The sequence below is a fragment of the Monodon monoceros genome, unplaced genomic scaffold (assembly GCF_005190385.1).
Source record: "Monodon monoceros isolate NGI ecotype Baffin Bay Population unplaced genomic scaffold, NGI_Narwhal_1 Super_Scaffold_7, whole genome shotgun sequence".
NCBI classification, from domain to species: Eukaryota; Metazoa; Chordata; class Mammalia; order Artiodactyla; family Monodontidae; genus Monodon; species Monodon monoceros.
Genome location: NW_021703784.1, coordinates 98,857,007 through 98,876,173, shown reverse-complemented (window position 1 = coordinate 98,876,173; position 19,167 = coordinate 98,857,007). Strand labels below are relative to the sequence as shown.

The 19,167-nt window shown below is 37.3% G+C and overlaps 1 protein-coding gene across 1 annotated transcript in view; it reads right to left on the bottom strand.

Annotated features, from left to right (window-relative positions):
* Positions 1–19,167, bottom strand: part of LOC114887281 (solute carrier family 22 member 10-like) — a 38,770-nt gene that overhangs the window by 1,009 nt on the left and 18,594 nt on the right. Inside the window, exons 3-9 of the mRNA XM_029208833.1 lie at positions 9,683–9,837; positions 9,412–9,580; positions 8,057–8,180; positions 7,476–7,591; positions 4,416–4,630; positions 2,235–2,343; positions 1,250–1,453 (exon numbers count right to left, since the gene is read on the bottom strand). Of these exons, the coding sequence (XP_029064666.1) occupies positions 1,250–1,453; positions 2,235–2,343; positions 4,416–4,630; positions 7,476–7,591; positions 8,057–8,180; positions 9,412–9,580; positions 9,683–9,837 (1,092 nt within the window). The remainder of the gene's footprint in view (positions 1–1,249; positions 1,454–2,234; positions 2,344–4,415; positions 4,631–7,475; positions 7,592–8,056; positions 8,181–9,411; positions 9,581–9,682; positions 9,838–19,167) is intronic.

Genomic DNA, 19,167 nt, shown 5'->3' with positions numbered 1-19,167 from the left:
TTTTTCTTTAAAAAAATTTTTTAACATCATTAATGGAGTATAATTGCTTTACAATGGTGTGTTAGTTTCTGCTGTAGAACAAAGTGAATCAGCTATATATACACATATATCCCCATATCTCCTCCTTCTTGTGTCTCCCTCTCACCCTCCCTATCCCATCTCTCTAGGTGGTCACAAAGCACCGAGCTGATCTCCCTGTGCTGTGTGGCTACTTCCCACTAGCTATCTATTTAACATTTGGTAGTGTATACATGTCCATGCCACTCTCTCACTTCGTCCCAGCTTACCCTTCCCCCTTCCCGTGTCCTCAAGTCCATTCTCTACGTCTGCATCTTTGTTCCTGTCCTGCCCCTAGGTTCTTCAGAACCTTTTTTTTTTTTTAGATTCCATATATATGTGTTAGCATATGGTATTGGTTTTTCTCTTTCTGACTTACTTCAATCTGTATGACAGACTCTAGGTTTATCCACCTCACTACAAATAACTCAATTTCATTTCTTTTTATGGCTGAGTAATATTCCATTGTATATATGTGCCACATCTTCTTTATCCAGTCATCTGTTGATGGACACTTAGTTTGCTTCCATGTCCTGGCTATTGTAAATAGTGGTGCAATGAACATTGTGGTACATGACTCTTTTTGAATTATGGTTTTCTCAGAGTATATGCCCAGTAGTGGGATTGCTGGGTCATATGGTTGTTCTATTTTTAGTTTTTTAAGGAACCTCCATACTGTTTTCCATAGTGGCTGTATCAATTTACATTCCTACCAACAGTGCAAGAGGGTTCCCTTTTCTTCACACCTTCTCCAGTATTTATTGTTTGTAGATTTTCAGAATGGCCATCATCAAAGAGTCTTTAACTCAACATGATCTTCCTAACATTGTTCCTTCACTGGTCATCCCATTTCTTTTCCCTTTATATCCCCTGCTCTTATGGATCTGAGGATCATGAAATACTGTCATGAGGGCAGGTAGGATATGCCCTCACAGTAGAGCTAATTACTGTCTCTTCAGCACTAAAACTACCAATGAGAACAGGGCAGAGAGGAATCTCTGCAGTCTAGACTGGAACTCACAATGGTTAGAAATGACCTTGCCACTTGTGAAGGCCATGGCCCAAGATGGAAGTATCCCAGCAGGCTCAGCCTTTCCAGTGATCTAAGGGACCCACCCTGTGTTTTGTCTTTCTCACTCACAGATCCAAAGCACACAGTCTCTCCCAGGGGATGGCTAGAAGCATTACTCACTTATTTTCCACATCCTGGATGGTGTCAAGCAGAGGCAGATTTCTGGTTTCAGGTTGGAAAGGGACAACAAGACTCGCAATAATGGGACATACTCCATAGATGATCCAGGGCAGAGTGGGTAGATACACCACCAGGGTCATCAAGAGGGGAGCCAGTGCTGACCCACACCTACTGGCCATTACATCTAATCCCAAAGCTTTTGCCCTGAAAGATAAACAAGAATACATAATAATCCAGTAAAAATCCACACATGTAACTTATGATCTATTATTTTGATGTGATTATGGAACACGCTAAAACACAATTATTACATATGTGGGCTTTACGAAACACTCGTTTTTGTGATTTGCTCTGTGATTTTCTAGCTGTCTTTGAAAGGGTCAAAATGTGTTAAGACCCATTTTCATCATTTTAATAAAAACAGATGTATTGAAGTACTGCTTGGCACGGTACATGGCACCAAGTCAGCTTTTCTGATAAACTTTGGTGATAGTTGTTTTTTAGTATATTGTTACTATTACTGTTACAAATAATCGCTTTATAATTAACATTTCTTATTATGTTATTCCACAATAAGCATCAATTAGCTGGGAAAGTCCTATTTTTTGGCCCTGGAGGGATATTCAAAGTTCTTGGTTTTTGATTTTTCATTTTCTATTCTAGTAGTACAGTTTACAGTTATTAGATGATAAACAATAAAAAGTCACTTTTTAGAAAATCCATATCCAAAGCCAACCTCAAGTACACAGTAATTAAGGTTAAATCCACTTTTTTTGTTTGTTTTTATTTTCTAATATGTTTAGTGCTTTATATTTCTGTTTTACACTCATAATTGGAACTTACAAATGGGCAACTACTACCTTATTATTAGTGGAATTAGAACATTTTCCTGGTCCCTTTCCTAAATCACAAATTATATTAAACTACTGGACACTATATATCAATCTTTACTCAGGCTTTGGAAGGATATAAAAAATCCTTATACCTGAGGAGAGTGGGGATGAGTTCATTACAGTGGACAGAATAACTGGTGATAGAAGCGGCACCACAGCTGATTCCCACACTTGCCAAAGTCACACACAGGGTCTGCATTTCTAGAGAGAGGAAGACCAGTGAGATTAAGAAAGCTCTGTTAAAGGAATCAGCAACCACCAAATTTATTCAGGACAAACAACTCTACAGGTTATTTGTATGTTTGAAATAGATTGTAGAAAATATTACAGTAGCAGGATCATGGAGTCTTATAAACTGAGAAAGATAAAGTTATCAACATAGGTTGTAAAATGTACATAAAATTATCTCGGTTAATTGTAGCAAATCTCTCTGTATATCTGAGATTTGCCAGAGAAGAAGAAGGAAAGGTGAGTGTGGCAGAAATTTGCTTTTAGTTATTCTGTCCAGTACTTGCTGTATGCTTATTATAGAAGGTAGGACTGTCATGTGGACAATTACTGTGTCTAAGCCTCAGCTTTAACCTTGAGGACTTTACAATTAAAGTGCAGAATTTAAAGTGACCAGTCATCCTGGTTTTCCTGGGAATTAGGAGGTTTTAGCAATGTGAGATTTTCATTAATAAAACCTGGAAAGTCCCAGACAAACTTCAATGAGTCAGTCAACCTAGTGTAGATACAGCATTGCTGTGGGGTGAGTATGGTACAAGAGAGTAATAGAAGGACAGGGCTCTTCTGTTAGTGGACAGGCTGAAGAGAAGCTGGATCTACATCAATGTTAGACATGAGGAACCAAAAATGGAAACTTCTATTTGGAAAAAAAGAATTTGGGACCACTAAAAAAAATTTCAGAGAAACAGTTTTCTGCACAGTATAAAAAGAAATCTAATTATAGCTTTATAATATTGGAAAGAACTCTCGTGTAAGGGAGTAAGCCTGCATCATTAATGATATTCTAAAGAGCAGAGTCCACCCACCTGTAATGCTGTGAAGCATATTCTTGCATTGGGAGATGGTGAAGCATAGTGCTCACTAAGGTTCTACTAACCATTACATATCATTTTTCTATTAACTTGTAAAGTAATCTAACAGGGAATGGACAAGGATTTTTTTTAATACCTATTTTAATTAATTTATTTATTTTTGGCTGTGTTGGGTCTTCGTTTCTGTGCGAGGGCTTTCTCTAGTTGCGGCAAGCGGGGGCCACTCTTCATCGCGGTGCGCGGACCTCTCACTATCGCGGCCTCTCTTGTTGCGGAGCACAGGCTCCAGATGCGCAGGCTCAGTAGTTGTGGCTCACGGGCCTAGTTGCTCCACGGCATGTGGGATTTCCCAGACCAAGGCTCGAACCCGTGTCCCCTGCATTGGCAGGCAGATTCTCAACCACTGCGCCACCAGGGAAGCCCCAGACAAGGATTTTAATCTGCTTAAATTCTATTCCTACTGTTCACTCCTTCATTCCTTGAAAAAGGGGGATTTTTTTCATTTCCTGGGAGACTCTCATGAGCAAGAGCTGCAGTCATGGTGACTTAACACCACACTCATATGTGGGTATGTAGAGACGGGGAAGTGACTAGTCATCAAAGCTGGTAATGAAGAACCTAAACAGAGGGAGTGACCATGCTGTGTCCTCACCTGGGGGGTCATTGCAAGGCCTCACCCCTCTATGTTTGTTATTTGAAGTGTGAATGGACAAAAGGCAGGTAAACAATTGCTGTCCTAGAGAAATAATCTGGGATAAATTGTACCAGTTTAAGACACTTCACAATGTGATGAGATGAACATATGCCTGATTTGCCCCTCACTGACCTTTAGTTTTTTTCCCCAAAAAATTTTTAGCAGAATTTCTCATAAACCATCAGATTGGTTTGGGGGAATACTTAGCACATAACTGGTACCTCTTTTTTTTTTTTTTTTTTTTTTGGTATGCGGGCCTCTCACTGTTGTGGCCTCTCCCGCTGCGGAGCACAGGCTCCGGATGCGCAGGCTCAGTGGCCATGGCTCACGGGCGTAGCCACTCCGCGACATGTGGGATCTTCCCGGACCGGGGCACGAACCCGTGTCCCCTGCAGCAGCAGGCGGACTCTCAACCACTGCGCCACCAGGGAAGCCCCTGGTACCTCTTTTTAAACCTGACTTCAGACAAGTGTGACCAATACAATCCCTGAAGGGTGGGAAAAAGACACTTTTTTCCCCAAAGTCCAGTCTTCTCTCACCTTGGGGCACAAACGTGTTGGTCAAAATGGAAAATCCCACCAGGAACATGAAAAGCATCTGGGTTGGTCGACGGCCCATATAATTCAATACTAGAAGTGCAAGACATCGGGCTAAGGCAGTGAGAACTCCAAAGATTACCTGGAACAGGAAAATATTGCTCCCAAAGTGCTGTAGATTGATAAAGATGCCAAAAAAGGGTATTGTGCTTGCAAATCTGTCGTGAACAAAAGAGGAAAGACACAAGCTGTAAGATTTAGAACCAACATGTTGCAATCGATTATTATATTGACACAGGCAGCCAATGATCAATGTTTAACAATTAAGGTGTAGTCTGATTTGTATAACACTTCCTTTTAGGGTGATGAAGTTACCATTAAAATAACATGGTTATAAAGGAAAATGATATTCCTTTTGTCCTTCTTTTTTTTGAGTCCCTAAGCATAGAGTTAGCAGTGACGGGAAAACATAACCTGACTCAATCACCAAACTGGATGGTATAGAGAATTTGAATATATAAGCATTAAAACTTAAAATTTAGGGAAATCATTTCTTTTTGAGAGTTGTCTGTATGCTGTGAGTCCTCCCTCTATTCCGCCAACCCCAATACTGTAAAGCATTTCCCTTTTCTCAACTAGTGACTGAAACTGCAAAGAAACTACCTGTGTCCCCTTGACTGGGAGCATAGTATCCTGGTTCCAAACACAGTTCTGGGAAATTTAAAGTTCATATCAGAGTTCTTGGGGCTAAAAGAAAATGTAAGAATTCAGGAAAGCAAACATGTACCAACTGTACCATCAGAAATGGAATCAAAGATTCCCACTGAGGATCTACATTTTACCCAAAGAGCATCTAAAGGAAAGGAGTCCACATAAAAGAACTATTTCACCCAGAGAGAGACAGATTTAGGTATTGCAATAGAAGAAAACATCACACTAAACAGACATTTCTCCAAAGAAGATATACAGACTGCCAACAAACACATGAAAGAATGCTCAACATCGTTAATCATTAGAGAACTGCAAATCAAAACTACAATGAGATATCATCTCACACCAGTCAGAATGGCCATCATCAAAAAATCTAGAAACAATAAATGCTGGAGAGGGTGTGGAGAAAAGGGAACCCTCTTGCACTGTTGGTGGGAATGTAAATTGATACAGCCACTGTGGAGAACAGTATGGAGGTTCCTTAAAAAACTACAAACAGAACTACCATGCCACCCAGCAATCCCACTACTGGGCATATACCCTGAGAAAACCACAATTCAAAAATAGTCATGTACCAAAACGTTCACTGCAGTTCTATTTACAATATCCAGGACATGGAAGCAACCTAAGTGTCCATCAACAGATGAATGGATAAAGAAGATGTGGCACATATACACAATGGAATATTACCCAGCCATAAAAAGGAACAAAACTGAGTTATTTGTAGTGAGGTGGATGGATCTAGAGACTGTCATACAGAGTGAAGTAAGTCAGAAAGAGAGAAACAAATACCGTATGCTAACACATATATATGGAATGTAAAAAAAGAAAAAGAAAAAAAAAAGGTCAAAAGAACCTAGGGGCAAAACAGGAATAAAGATGCAGACCTACTAGAGAATGGACTTGAGGATATGGGGAGGGGAAAAGGTAAGCTGGGGCAAAGTGAAAGAGTGGCATGGACATATATTCACTACCAAACGTAAAATAGATAGCTAGTGGGAAGCAGTCGCATAGCACAGGGAGATCAGCTTGGTGCTTTGTGATCACCTAGAGGGGTGGGATAGGGAGGGTGGAAGGGAGGGAAATGCAAGAGGGAAGAGATATGGGAACATATGTATATGTATAACTGATTCACTTTGTTCTACAGCAGAAACTAACACACCATTGTAAAGCAATTATACTCCAATAAAGATGTTTAAAAAGAAAATAGAAGAAACCATCACAGAACACAGCAATTGCAAACAGGTCTTCTCTTTATCATTGTATGTACTTTTTCCTTCCACTCTGATTATCTAGAATTCAGAAACGTACGTCTGTGTCCTAGTGGATATGAAAAGGTCAAAAAGCACAATGTAGTTAAATGAATAAGCAGTCTACTAGGATATGTCCGGGAAAGATAAATTATACTCTTCAATAGCCACTTTCTTAAGCTTGGCAGTGGGTGTCTATCGTCCTGTGTGCTTTTTGTCCATGTGTGTGAATCTTCAAAAATTCACAATTTAAAATTCCTCCTCCTGACGATACCAAAGTAAATACTTATATCCCCTCAAGAGATAATGAGCAAGACTTTAACAGAAGCCCTTGTGCTAACACACAAAAAACTGTATCCAAATTGGAAACAAATAAAAGTCCATCAGTATTGAAGTACATAAAGAAGTTGTCGTGTATTCATCCAATGGAGACTCAAGCACTAGGGAGGAGAACAACCTACTGTCACCTGCAACAGAATGGATGAATCTTCATGAATGAGCATGAGGAGGGACGGCCTGTCACAGAACCCTTCTATCATTTATATTATGTGACGGTCAAGGTCAGGCGACACTCATCTCCAGTGAAGGAGATCAGAACCACTGTTAGGTTTTATTTGGCACAGGAGAGGGTGGTGAGCAGAGAAGAGAGTCGGGCAATGGTGTGGAGGCGGTGAATATTGCTGAACCAGAGAGCTGAGGGAAGTCTTGGGGAATTAGGATTCTCTATCTTGATCTGTATGTTGGCTACCTTTTTACATACTGACATATTCATTGATTTGTAGATATTTCTGACCTCTTCATGTTTCTGTTTGCAATGTTTGCTGCAATTAAAATTGAAAGAAAAAAGCAGAAAATTAAGTGCCCAAATCTGTACTGTGATGGAAGTCCTCAACATCAATCTCCAGAGAAAAGACTGAGAGTGTGATAATGACCTTACTAACTTTTCATCATATAAGCAGTTCCGTGTGAGTGTTATTTGGTGTGATTTCCTCATTTTTTCTCCAAATCAGCGCCTCCCTCTCACAGCACTGTTAAAACCTATGAAATACATAGATTCATGTCCCCACTCTTTGAATGTTGTCATGCACTGCGTGGCGCCCACCTCACACAGAGCAGGAGACAGATCCTCTTACGCAGGTTGGGTGTGCGGAACAAGTCAAATACAGTGGTTTTGGTCTGTGCGGCCTCCAGCTCCTCCTGCATGGTTGCTCTCAAACCCTTCAAGAAGGACAAATGTGTCATTTGCCAACACAGTGCCAGGTATTGTGATGAGCACTGGCACCCAATAGGAGAGGAGAGATGTGTTCCCTTTCTTTATAACGTAACATATTACACATGCAATCACAGGAGTGAACATGGTATGAAGAAGGATGCAGGGAGTTAAGGGAGACTCCAGGAGATTAAATGGCAACAATGATATTTTGAAAATGAGGCCACAGAGGTGGGCAGGGCACCCAGGAGAGTACATAGGGTACAGAGTCAGATCAGGAATTGAGCTATAGGAAGAAGCTCTGTACAGTGCTCACAGCTTCTTTTCTATGAGATGGCCATGAAAGACCAGGGAATTTGCATTCTCAACTAGCTGCCCTTGTTAGAAAAGCAGTTTGTCTATAATAAGGAGAAGGCACGTGTCAACTTGTATCTTCTCTCCAACCCAATAACCACCTTCCCCTTCCTGCTCACCTCCATGTTCAGGGCTGCTTCAGCATTCTTTATTCCATTTCTGTGTGCAACTTTTTTAAGTTCCTTTAAGCCCTCATCTGGTTTATTGGTGATAATCAGCCACCGAGCAGATTCCACCAGCCACCTGATGAAAGAAGGGCACACTAGTGCAGTCAGCTCTCTCTTGCTTATTCGTCCTATGGTTAATTACAACATATGCTTTTTGCCTTCCATCCAATATCCACCACCAACTGAAGTGGTGGATATTAGACGGAAGGCAAAAAATGTACTACATGCATAGGATCACAGACTTTGTTTTCAAATTGCCTCTCTGCTTATTCACCAGGAGATTTTCCAAGAGGCTTATGAAGCTTAAGTTTGAGAGTCCCTCGCTTGCATAATTCCCTTCCAAAGCTTAGCATGAGATCTGGCAAATTTGTGCCATAGTATATATTCTATATATAGTATATATAATGTATATTATATATATATTATTATATATAGTGTATATAATGTATATTATTTTGAAAAAAGAAGTCCCCAAATTATGTAAACTTTTAGGCCAACAAATATTGTGAATACTCCTGCCACTACCAGAAGTGTTGGTAACTAACTACATAAATGAGTCACTTATTTACATCTGCTTTAGTTTTCTTATAACTAAATGGAAACAATAAGCACATCTTCCTTGTTATGAGAACAGAATGACTTAGCAGATGAGTTGGACATGGATTACACTCTTCTTTCTCTCTGTACTCATCTCACTATATTAATCCTGTAGTCATCTTTCTGCGATCTACTAAAGCTAATTCTCCCTAGAGTGGTTTTAAGTGTAGGGATGGAATTATCCATAAATAAATATTTGTTAAAATTATTTAAGGGAAGAGGGAGTGTTGAACACGTAATGTAAGTCATCCAATCTGCATGTCATTTTCACTTCTGGAGAAATTCTGTTGCTATTTTGTTAAATTGCTCTATGAATAAATTTTCTGCCTCTTCCTTTATCCAATTTCATCTGCAACATAGAAAATCATGGAAAATTTTATTGTAACTTATTCATTCCAAAGCCAAAAAATTGAAGGTATATCTTCAAGTCTATAAGAAAAATAATATTGGAATAACTCAATGACCACAATACTGGGTAAGACTTAGGAAGAAAATGGCAGAAAATACCTCGAGCTCCCTGGAAGGAAGATCACTGTTACTCCCTATTCTACTTCTCAAATCTCAAATTGATCAGAGTGAACAGATGAGAAATGCTGGTTTAGGTCAAAACAACAGGAAATGGTCCAGGGAATAAGAAAATCAGTACATCCCAATTCAATATGCATTTTCATCCTAGGTTCCCTTAAGTGGAGTGAGAGAGAGGCTCATACCTTGAGGAGAAAAAGAAGACAAAGAATGGTATAGACACCACCAGCTGCAGGGTATGCCAGTCTCGAAAGACAAAAGCCAGTCCTCCCAGCATTATCTGTCCAATACTAATGGCACAGGTTATCAGTGTTATTACCATGGCTTTTGACTGGGACCTTGTCCACTCTACAACTGAAAGAAAACCCAGTTGGGATATTAATGTCACATAAGGGTGAAATTTCAAGGTTAAATTCAAGGCTTGGAAAATCAAGAAAATCAAAACTGTTGACTTACTGAGCATCCAGTTATTTGTTATGATGACCACAGCAGAACAACCTGACCAGAAGCGTAGTGAGCAGTAAATGAGGAAGGTGGGAGCAAAGGCTGCACAGGTCCCAGAGATGGCGAGCTGGAGCAAACACCACCTGAGAATCAACTTTCTCCCAAACCTAAGAAACAGAGAGGCAGGTTAGATTATGGGAGCAATGATAATTTGTGGTAAAAAAAAATTAAGAAAACAAAGCATACATTGAAATTTAGACAATGTTTTAGCAAGTGATTCTTTGTACCTGAAACCTTGAGTAAACAAGAGCTAAATCAACAACGGAAATCGCTTCATATTAACACTCTGGTTTACAGACTAACATGACTAAAACTTCATCATCCAATCCCCAGGAGGACTCTGACAGGAAGTGATACCATACAAAAGAAACTACAATGTTGGAAATTGGAATATACCATGAGCATTCATTGTACTAACATATGTATTTACCATAGTGGGGAGTCTGTATAGTGTGTAGAACACAAGAGAGCTAAAAGTGTACTTTGGTCTCTAGCACCAGACAGGTGAAGATGCAACTGATGTAAATGATCAGTGAAGCAATGCATCAAAGTTGTTGAAGATTTATGTAAGAGTCACTCTTTGTTGAATCTGTATTTATAAACCTCAAGTAATGTGCTTTCCTAGAATAGAATATAGGAACGCCATAACCCAGACAGTGACTATTATATCAACCTCTCACAGGAAAGAATTATGTAAAATGGAGAATGAAGAGAAAAAGAATGTGAAAGACAAATAAGGAAAAGTGAATTTTGTCTTTCATTGGGCATCAAGAAAAGAGGGTCTTAGTAGAGACAACGTGGACTAAACGAGATGTGGTAATGTAAATATAAGCCCATTGTCTGTAATAAAAACAGACAGACAGTGTTTGGTATTAGGAATTCCTCTGCAATATTTTAAAATAGAATCAAATAATTTCCCCCCAAACAGAAAATGGGATACATAAGAACAAACACAACAACAAATAATCATGTTCATAATCACTATCATCATCAAGAAAATAATTTAGAAAACAAAAAATGAAATGGTAGATGGAAAGAAAATCCCAAAACAATCACATCAAACTAATTGCTAATGACCTAAACACTCCATCGAACAATAGAGATTACCAGAGTGAGTTAAAAAACAGATGTACTGGGCTTCCCTGGTGGCGCACTGGTTGAGAGTCCGCCTGCCGATGCAGGGGACACGGGTTCGTGCCCCGGTCCGGGAAGATCCCACGTCCCGCGGAGCAGCTGGGCCCGTGAGCCATGGCCGCTGAGCCTGTGCGTCCGGAGCCTGTGCTCCACAATGGGAGAGGCCACAACAGTGAGAGGCCCGCGTACCGCAAAAAAAAAAAAAAAAAAAAAATTTCATTCTTTTACATGTAGCTGTACAGTTTTCCCAGCACTTCTTATTGAAGAGGCTGTCTTTTCTGCATTGTATATTCTTGCCTCCTTTATCAAATATAAGGTGGCCATATGTGCATGGGTTTATCTCTGGGCTTTCTATCGTGTTCCATTGATCTATATTTCTGTTTTTGTGCCAGTACCATACTGTCCTGTTTAGTGTAGCTTTGTAGTATAGTCTGAAGCCAGGCAGCATGATTCCTCCAGCTCCGTTTTTCTTCTCAAGATTGCTTTGGTGATTTGGGGTCTTTTGTGTTTCCATACAAATTGTGAAATTTTTTGTTCTAGTTCAGTGAAAAATACCATTGGTAGTTTGATAGGGATTGCATTGAATCTGTAGATTGCTTTGCATAGTATAATCATTTTCACAATGTTGATTCTTCCAATCCAAGAACGTGGTACATCTCTCCATCTGTTTGTATCATCTTTAATTTCTTTCATCAGTGTCTTATGGTTTTCTGCATAGAGGTCTATTGTCTCCGTAGGTAGGTTTATTCCTCGGTATTTTATTCTTTTTGTTGGAATGGTAAATAGTAGTTTTTCCTTAACTTCTCTTTCAGACTTTTCATCATTAGTGTATAGGAATGCAAGAGATTTCTGTGCATTAATTTTGTATCCTGCTACTTTACCAAATTCATTGATTAGCTCTGGTAGTTTTCTGGTAGCATCTTTAGGATTTTCTATGTATAGTATCAGGTCATCTGCAAACAGTGAGTTTGCTTCTTCTTTTCCGATTTGGATTCCTTTTATTTCTTTGTCGTCTCTGATTGCTGTGGCTAAAACTTCCAAAACTATGTTGAATAATAGTGGTGAGAGTGAGCATCCTTGTCTTGTTCCTGATTTTAGGGGAAATGGTTTCAGTTTTTCACCATTGAGAATGATGTTGGCTGTGGGTTTTTCATATATGACCTTTATTATGTTGAGATAAGTTCCCTCCCTGCTTACTTTCTGGAGGTTTTTTTAAATCATAAATCAGTGTTGAATTTTGTCAAAAACTTTTTCTGCATCTATTGAGATGATCATATGGTTTTTCTCCTTCAATTTGTTAATATGGTGTATCACATTGATTGATTTGCGTATATTGAAGAATCCTTACATTCCTGGGGTAAACCCCACTTGATCATGGTGTATGGTCCTTTTAATGTGCTGTTGGATTCTGCTTGCTAATATTTTGTTGAGGATTTTTGCATGTTTGTTCATCAGTGATATTGGCCTGTAGTGGCCTTTCTTTGTGACATCTTTGTCTGGTTTTCATATCAGGGTGATTGTGGCCTCGTTGAATAAGTTTGGGAGTGTTCCTCTCTTTGCTATATTTTGGAAGATTTTGAGAGGGATACGTGTTAGCTCTTCTCTAAATGTTTGATAGAATTCACCTGTGAACCCATCTTGTCATGGGCTTTTATTTGTTGGAAGATTTTAAATCACAGTTTCAATTTCAGTGCTCATCATTGGTCTGTTTATATTTTCTATTTCTTCCTGGTTCAGTCTCTGAAGGTTGTGCTTTTCTAAGAATTTTTCTATTTCTTCCAGGTTTTCCATTTTATTGGCATATGGTTTCTTGTAGTGAACAAAAAAGTGATGTACTTTTATACTGCCCACTGTAGTAACTAAAATATTGTCAGTTGAAAGATGGACCTACAGTCTGTCATACAGAGTGAAGTAAGTCAGAATGAGAAAAAAAAATACCGTATGCTAACACACTTATATGGAATCTAAAATAAAACAAAAAACGGTACTGATGAACCTAGTGGCAGAGCAGGAATAAAGATGCAAACGTACAGAAAGGACTTGAGGACACAGACGGGTGAAGGGAAAGCTGGGACAAAGCGAGAGAGTAGCATTGACATAAATACACTGCCAAATGTAAAATGGATAGCTAGTGGGAAACTGCTGCATAGCACGGGGAGATCAGCTCGATGCTTTGTGAGGACCTAGAGGGGTGGGATAGGGAGGGTGGGAGGGAGGGGATATGGGGTTATATGTATACATATAGCTGATTCACCCTGTTATACAGCAGAAACTAACACAACATTGTAAAGCAATTATACTCCAATAAAGAGGTAAAAAAAATGTAAATTGACAGAAAAAGATATAGAATTAAAATAGTAATAATAATGTGGGAGTCTTTATATTAATATCAAATAAAATAAATTTCAAAACAAAATACATTTCCAGAAAAGATAAGGCTGGAAATGTCAAATGTACCTTAACTTAAAAAAAGTTTGAAATACATGAAACAATATTGACAGAATTAGACACATAATTCACAATGATATTTGGAGATATATTTGAATGTTTTTAATGTCATATGATAGATACAGTACTTGTCATTTTAATCTTTTTTAGATGTACAAACCTGTGATTAATTACATTCGTCATGTTGTGCTACCATCATTGTCTTTTTTCTGAGACATTTACATCAACACAAAGAGAAATTCTATCACCATCAAGCAGTAATTTCCCATTCACTCCTGCCCTCTTATTCTTCTGATATCACTAATCTACTTTCTGTCACCATTAATTTGCCTATTCTAGATATATTTCATATAAGTGGATGCCTACAACATTTGTTCTTTTGTGTTGGGTTTATTTCATTTAGCATAATTTTTTCAAGGTTCATTCATGTTGTACCATGTACCAGAACTTCATTCTTTTTTGCTGTATTTGATATACAGCTGTCTAAGTCCCTGTGTTTAGAGTATACACCTAGGAGTGGAATTGCTGGTTCAGATGGCAATTACATGTTTAGATTTTTGAGGATCTGTCAAACTGCTTTCCACAGTGGTTTCACCAATTTATATTCCCACCATCAATGGACAAGAGTTTCAATTTCTCCACATGCTCACCAACACTTGAAATTTCTAATTTTTTTGAAGTACTGTTGATTTACAATATTATATTAGTTTCTGGTGTACAGCACAGTGATTCAGTATTTTTGCAGATTATATTCCATTATAAGTTATTATAAGATAATGGATATAATTCCCTGTGCTTTAAAATATATCCTTGTTGCTCTTCTGTTCTATGCACAATAGTCTTATCTATCTCTTAATACCATACCTCTAATATCTTCCTCCCCACTTCCTGTCCCCTTTTGTAACCACTAGTTTGTTTTCTGTATCTGTAAGCCTGTTTTTTTTTTTGCATACATTCATTGGTATTATTTTTTAAGATTCCACATATAAGTGATGTTATAGAATATTTGTCTTTCTCTCTCTGACTTATTTCACTAGCACAATATTTTCTAGGTCCATCCACATTGCTGCAAGAATTTCATTCTTATCATGGCTGAGTAATATTCCATTTTAAATATATACTACATCTTCTTTATTAGTCTGTTAATTGCTCCCATGTCTCAGCTATTATAAATAGTGCTGCTATGAATATTAGGGTGCATGTATCTTTTTGGATTAGTGTTTTCATTTTTTTCTAGATATTATCCCAGGAATGGAATTGCTGGGTCATATGGTAGCTCTATTTTTAGTTTTTTGAGAACCTTCCATACTGTCTTCCACATGGGTTGCATCAATTTACATTCTCACCAATAGTGTACAAGTGTTCCCTTTTGTCCACATTCTCACCAATATTTGTTATTTGTATTCTTGTTGATAGCCATTTTGACAGGTATGAGGTGATATCGCATTGTCTTTTTAATTAACATTTCTCTAATGATTAAAGATGTTGAGCATCTGTTCATGTGCCTATTGATCATCTGTATGTATTCTTTGGAGAAATGTCTATTTAGATCTTCCTATTTTTTTATCTAGTTGTTTGGTTTTTTTGATGTTGGTGTGTATGAGTTATTTACATGTTTGATTATTAACCCCTTATCAGTCATATCATCTGCAAATATTTTCTCCCATTCAGCAGGTTGTCATTTCATTTTGTTGATGATTTCCTTTACTGTGTGAAAGCTGTTAAGTTTAATTTTGTCCCAACTGTTTATTTTTGGGTTTATTTACTTTACTTTAGGAGACAGATCCAATAAAAACATTGCTTTGATTTATGTCAGAGTGTTCCACATATATTTACTTCTAGAAGTTTTATGGTTTCTAGTCGTACATTTAGGTCTTTGATCCATTTTCTTTTTTTATTTAAGTGTATATGGTTTTAGAGAATGTTCTAATTTCCTTCTTTTACATGAAGCTGTCCAGTTTTCTGAGCACCACTTATTGAAGTGACTGTCTTTCCCCCACTCTATATTCTTGCTTCCTTTGTTGATCATAAGTGTATGCGTTTATTTCTTGGCTCTCTATTCTGGTCCATTGATCTATATGTCTGTTCTTGTGCCAGTACCACATTGTTTTGATTACTGTAGTTTTGTAGTATACTCTGAAGTCAGGGATCATGATTCCTCCAGCTCCGTTCTTTCTCAAGATCATTTTGGCTATTGATGGTCTTTTCTGATTCCGTTCAAAAGTTAAAATTATTTGCTCTAATTCTGTGAAAAAATGTTCTTGGTATTTTTATAGGGATTACTTTGAATCTGTAGATTCCCTTGGGTAGTATGGTCATTTTAACATTAATTCTTCCAGTCCATGAACACAGTATATCCTTGCATCTGTTTGAGTCCTCTTCAATTTCTTTCATCAGTGTCTTGTAGTTTTCCAAGAACAGGTCTTTCATCTCCTTAGGTAGGTTTATTCCTAGGTATTTTATTCATTTTGATTGATTGGAAATTGAATTTTGTGTTTGATTTCTCTTTCCGATAGTTTTGTGTTAGTGTATAGAAATGCAACAGATTTCTGTATGTTAATTTTGTATCCTGCAGCATTGGTGAATTCATTGGTGAGCTCTGGTAGTTTTCTGGTGGCATCATCGGATTTTCTATGACTAGTATGACATCTGCAAACAATGACAGTTTTTTTAAAAAATTGTTTTTTTATTTCTTTTTATTGTATTTACATGGCTAGGACTTCCAATACTATTTTGAATAAATGTGGCAAGAATGAGCACCCTTTTCTTGTTCCTGAACTTATAAGAAATGCTTTCAGTTTTTCACAGTGATTATGATGTTAGCTATGTGCTTGTCATATATGGCTATTATGATGTTGAGGTATCGTTCCTCTATGCCCACCTTCTGAAGATTTTTTACTGTAAATGAATGTTGAATTTTATCAAAATCTTTTTCTCCATCTATTTAGATGACCATATGTTTTTTCTTAATTCTTCAGTTTCTTAATGTGGTATATCACATTGATTTGTTTGCAGAAACTGAAAAATACTTGCATCCATGCAATAAAACACACTTGATTATTGTGTATGATCCTTCTGATATATTGTTGGATTCAGTTTCCTAATAACAACATATTATTCAGGATTTTTGCAACTATGTTCTTCAGTGATATTTGCCTCTAATTCCTTTTTTTGTGACAGCTTTGTCTGGTTTTGGTATCAGGGTGATGATGGCCTCATAGAATATGTTCAGAAGTGCTCCTTCCTCTGAAATTTTTTGGAATAGTTTGAGAAGTATAGATGTTTTTGTTTTTTATTTTATTTTATTGAGGTATAGTTGTTTTACAATGTAGTGTTAATTTCTGCTGTACAGCAAAGTGATTAGTCTCATATATACATGACTATATATATGAATATATATATATATTCATTCTTTTTCATATTCTTGTCTTTTTTTGTTTATTACAGGACATTGAATATAGTTCCCTGTGCTATATTGTAGGAACTTGTTTGTCCATTCAGTATATAATAGTTTGGATCTGCTAATCCCAAATTCCCAATCTATCCCTCCCCCACCACTCCTCCTGCTTGGCAACCACAAGTCTGTTCTCTGTATCTATGAATCTGTTTCTGTTTTGTAGATAAGTTCTTTTGCATCTTATTCTAGATTCCATATATAAGTGATATCATATGCTGTTTGTCTTTCTCTTTCTGACTTACTTCACTTAGTATGATAATCTCTAGGTCCATCCAAGTTGCTGCAAATGGCATTATTTCATTCTTTTTGTTGGCTTAATAGTATTCCACTGTATATATGTACCACTGTATATATTTACCTTCTTTAGAGAAGGATAGATATGAACTGTTCTCTACATGTTTGGTAGAATTCCCCTTTGAAGCCATTTGACCCTGGACTTTTGTTTGCAGGAAGTTTTTAAATTAAAGATTCTATCTCACTTCTACTGATCAGTCTGTTCAAATTGTCTGTTTCTTCTTGACTCAGTATTGGCAGGCTGCATGCTTTTAGAAATTTGTTAATTTCTTCTAGGTTGTCCAATATTTTGATGTATAACTAGTCATAGTATTCTTTTATGATTTTTTTGTTTCTCTGTGGTATCAGTTGTTATTTCCTCTCTTTCATTTCTCATATTGTTTATTTGGGTCCTCTCTCTTTTCTTCTTAGTGAGCCTGGCTACAGGTTTATCAATTTTGTTTCTATTTTCAAAAAACCAACTCTTGGTTCCATTGATCTTTTCTATTTTTTTAAATCTATATTTATTTATTTTATTTCTGAACTTTATTACTTCCCTCCTTCTAGTGACTTGTGTTTTGTTTGTCTTTCTTTTTCTAATTATGTTTAGGTGATTTATTTGAGAATTTTCTTGTTTTGGGGGGAAGACCTGTATTGCTATAAACTTCCCTCTTAGAACTGCTTTTGATGCATCTCACAGTTTATGGAAAGTGTGCTTCATTTTCACTTGTCTCAGGGTATATTCTGATTTCCTGTTTGATTTTGTCATTGACCCAGTGGTTTCTTAGTAGCATGTTATTTAGTCTCCACATGTTTGTTCTTTTCCCATTTTTCTTCCTGTGGTTGATTTCTGGATTCATACTGCTGTGGTAGGAAAAAATGTTTTATATTATTTCTATTTTAACTTTGTTGAGACTTGTTTTGTGGTCCAATATGTGATCTATCCTGGAGAACATTCCATGTGCACTTGAAGAGAATGTGTATTCTGATTTTGGGGGGAGGGGGATGTAATGTCCTGTAGATATCAACCAAGTCCAACTGGTCTATTGTGTCTTTAAGACCACTTTTGCCTTACTGATTTTCTGTCTGGATGATCTGTCCACTGATGTCAGTGGAATGTTAAATTTTCCTACTATTATTGTATTATTGTCAATTTCTCCCTTTATGTTTGCTAGTGTTTGCTTTATATATTTAGGTGTTCCTCTATTGAGTGCATATATGTTAGCTAGTGTAATATCCTGTTCTTGTATTTATCCCTGTGTTATTATATAAAGCCTTCTTTGTCTTTTTCTATAGGCTTTGTTATAAAATCTATTATGTTTCATATGAGTACTGTTACTTCTGATTTCTTGTCGTTTCCCTTTGAAATATCTTTTTCTATCCCTTCACTTTCAGACTCACTCTCAAGTTGTCTCATGTGGGCAGCATACTGAATGTCTTGGTTTCTTTTCCCAATTAGCTACTCTATATCTTTTGATTGGAGCAGTTAGTTAATTGATATTTAAAGTAATTATTGATAGTGGTGTACTTTTGCAATTTTATTACATATTTTCTGGTTGTTTTTATAGATCTGCTTTCTTCATTTTATCTTCTTTTAGTTCCTACTATTGTGATTTGATAATTTTCTTTTTTAAATATTTTTCTTAATTTTTATTGGAGTATAGTTGATGTACAATGTTGTGTTGGTTTCAGGTGTACACACTACTATATATAAAATGATGATTTTCTTTAGTAGTGTGCTTGGCTTTCTCTCTTTTTGATTTTTGTGTATTCTTTTTATAAATTTATTTATTATTTATTTTTGGCTGCATTGGGTATTCCTTGTTGCACGCAGGCTTTCTCTAGTTGCAGCGAGCAGGGGCTGCTCTTCCTTGCACTGCATGTGTTTCTTATCGCGGTGGCTTCTCTTGTTGTGGAGCATGGGCTCCAGTCACACGGGCTTCAGTAGTTGTGGTGCATGGGCTTAGTTGGTCCGTGGCATGTGGGATCTTCCCCGACCAGGGCTCGAACCTGTGTCCCCTGCCTTGGCAGACGGATTCTTAACTGCTGTGCCACCAGGGAAGCCCTAAAAATATTTATTTATTTATTTATTTATTTGGTTGCACCCTGTCAGTTGCAGCAGACG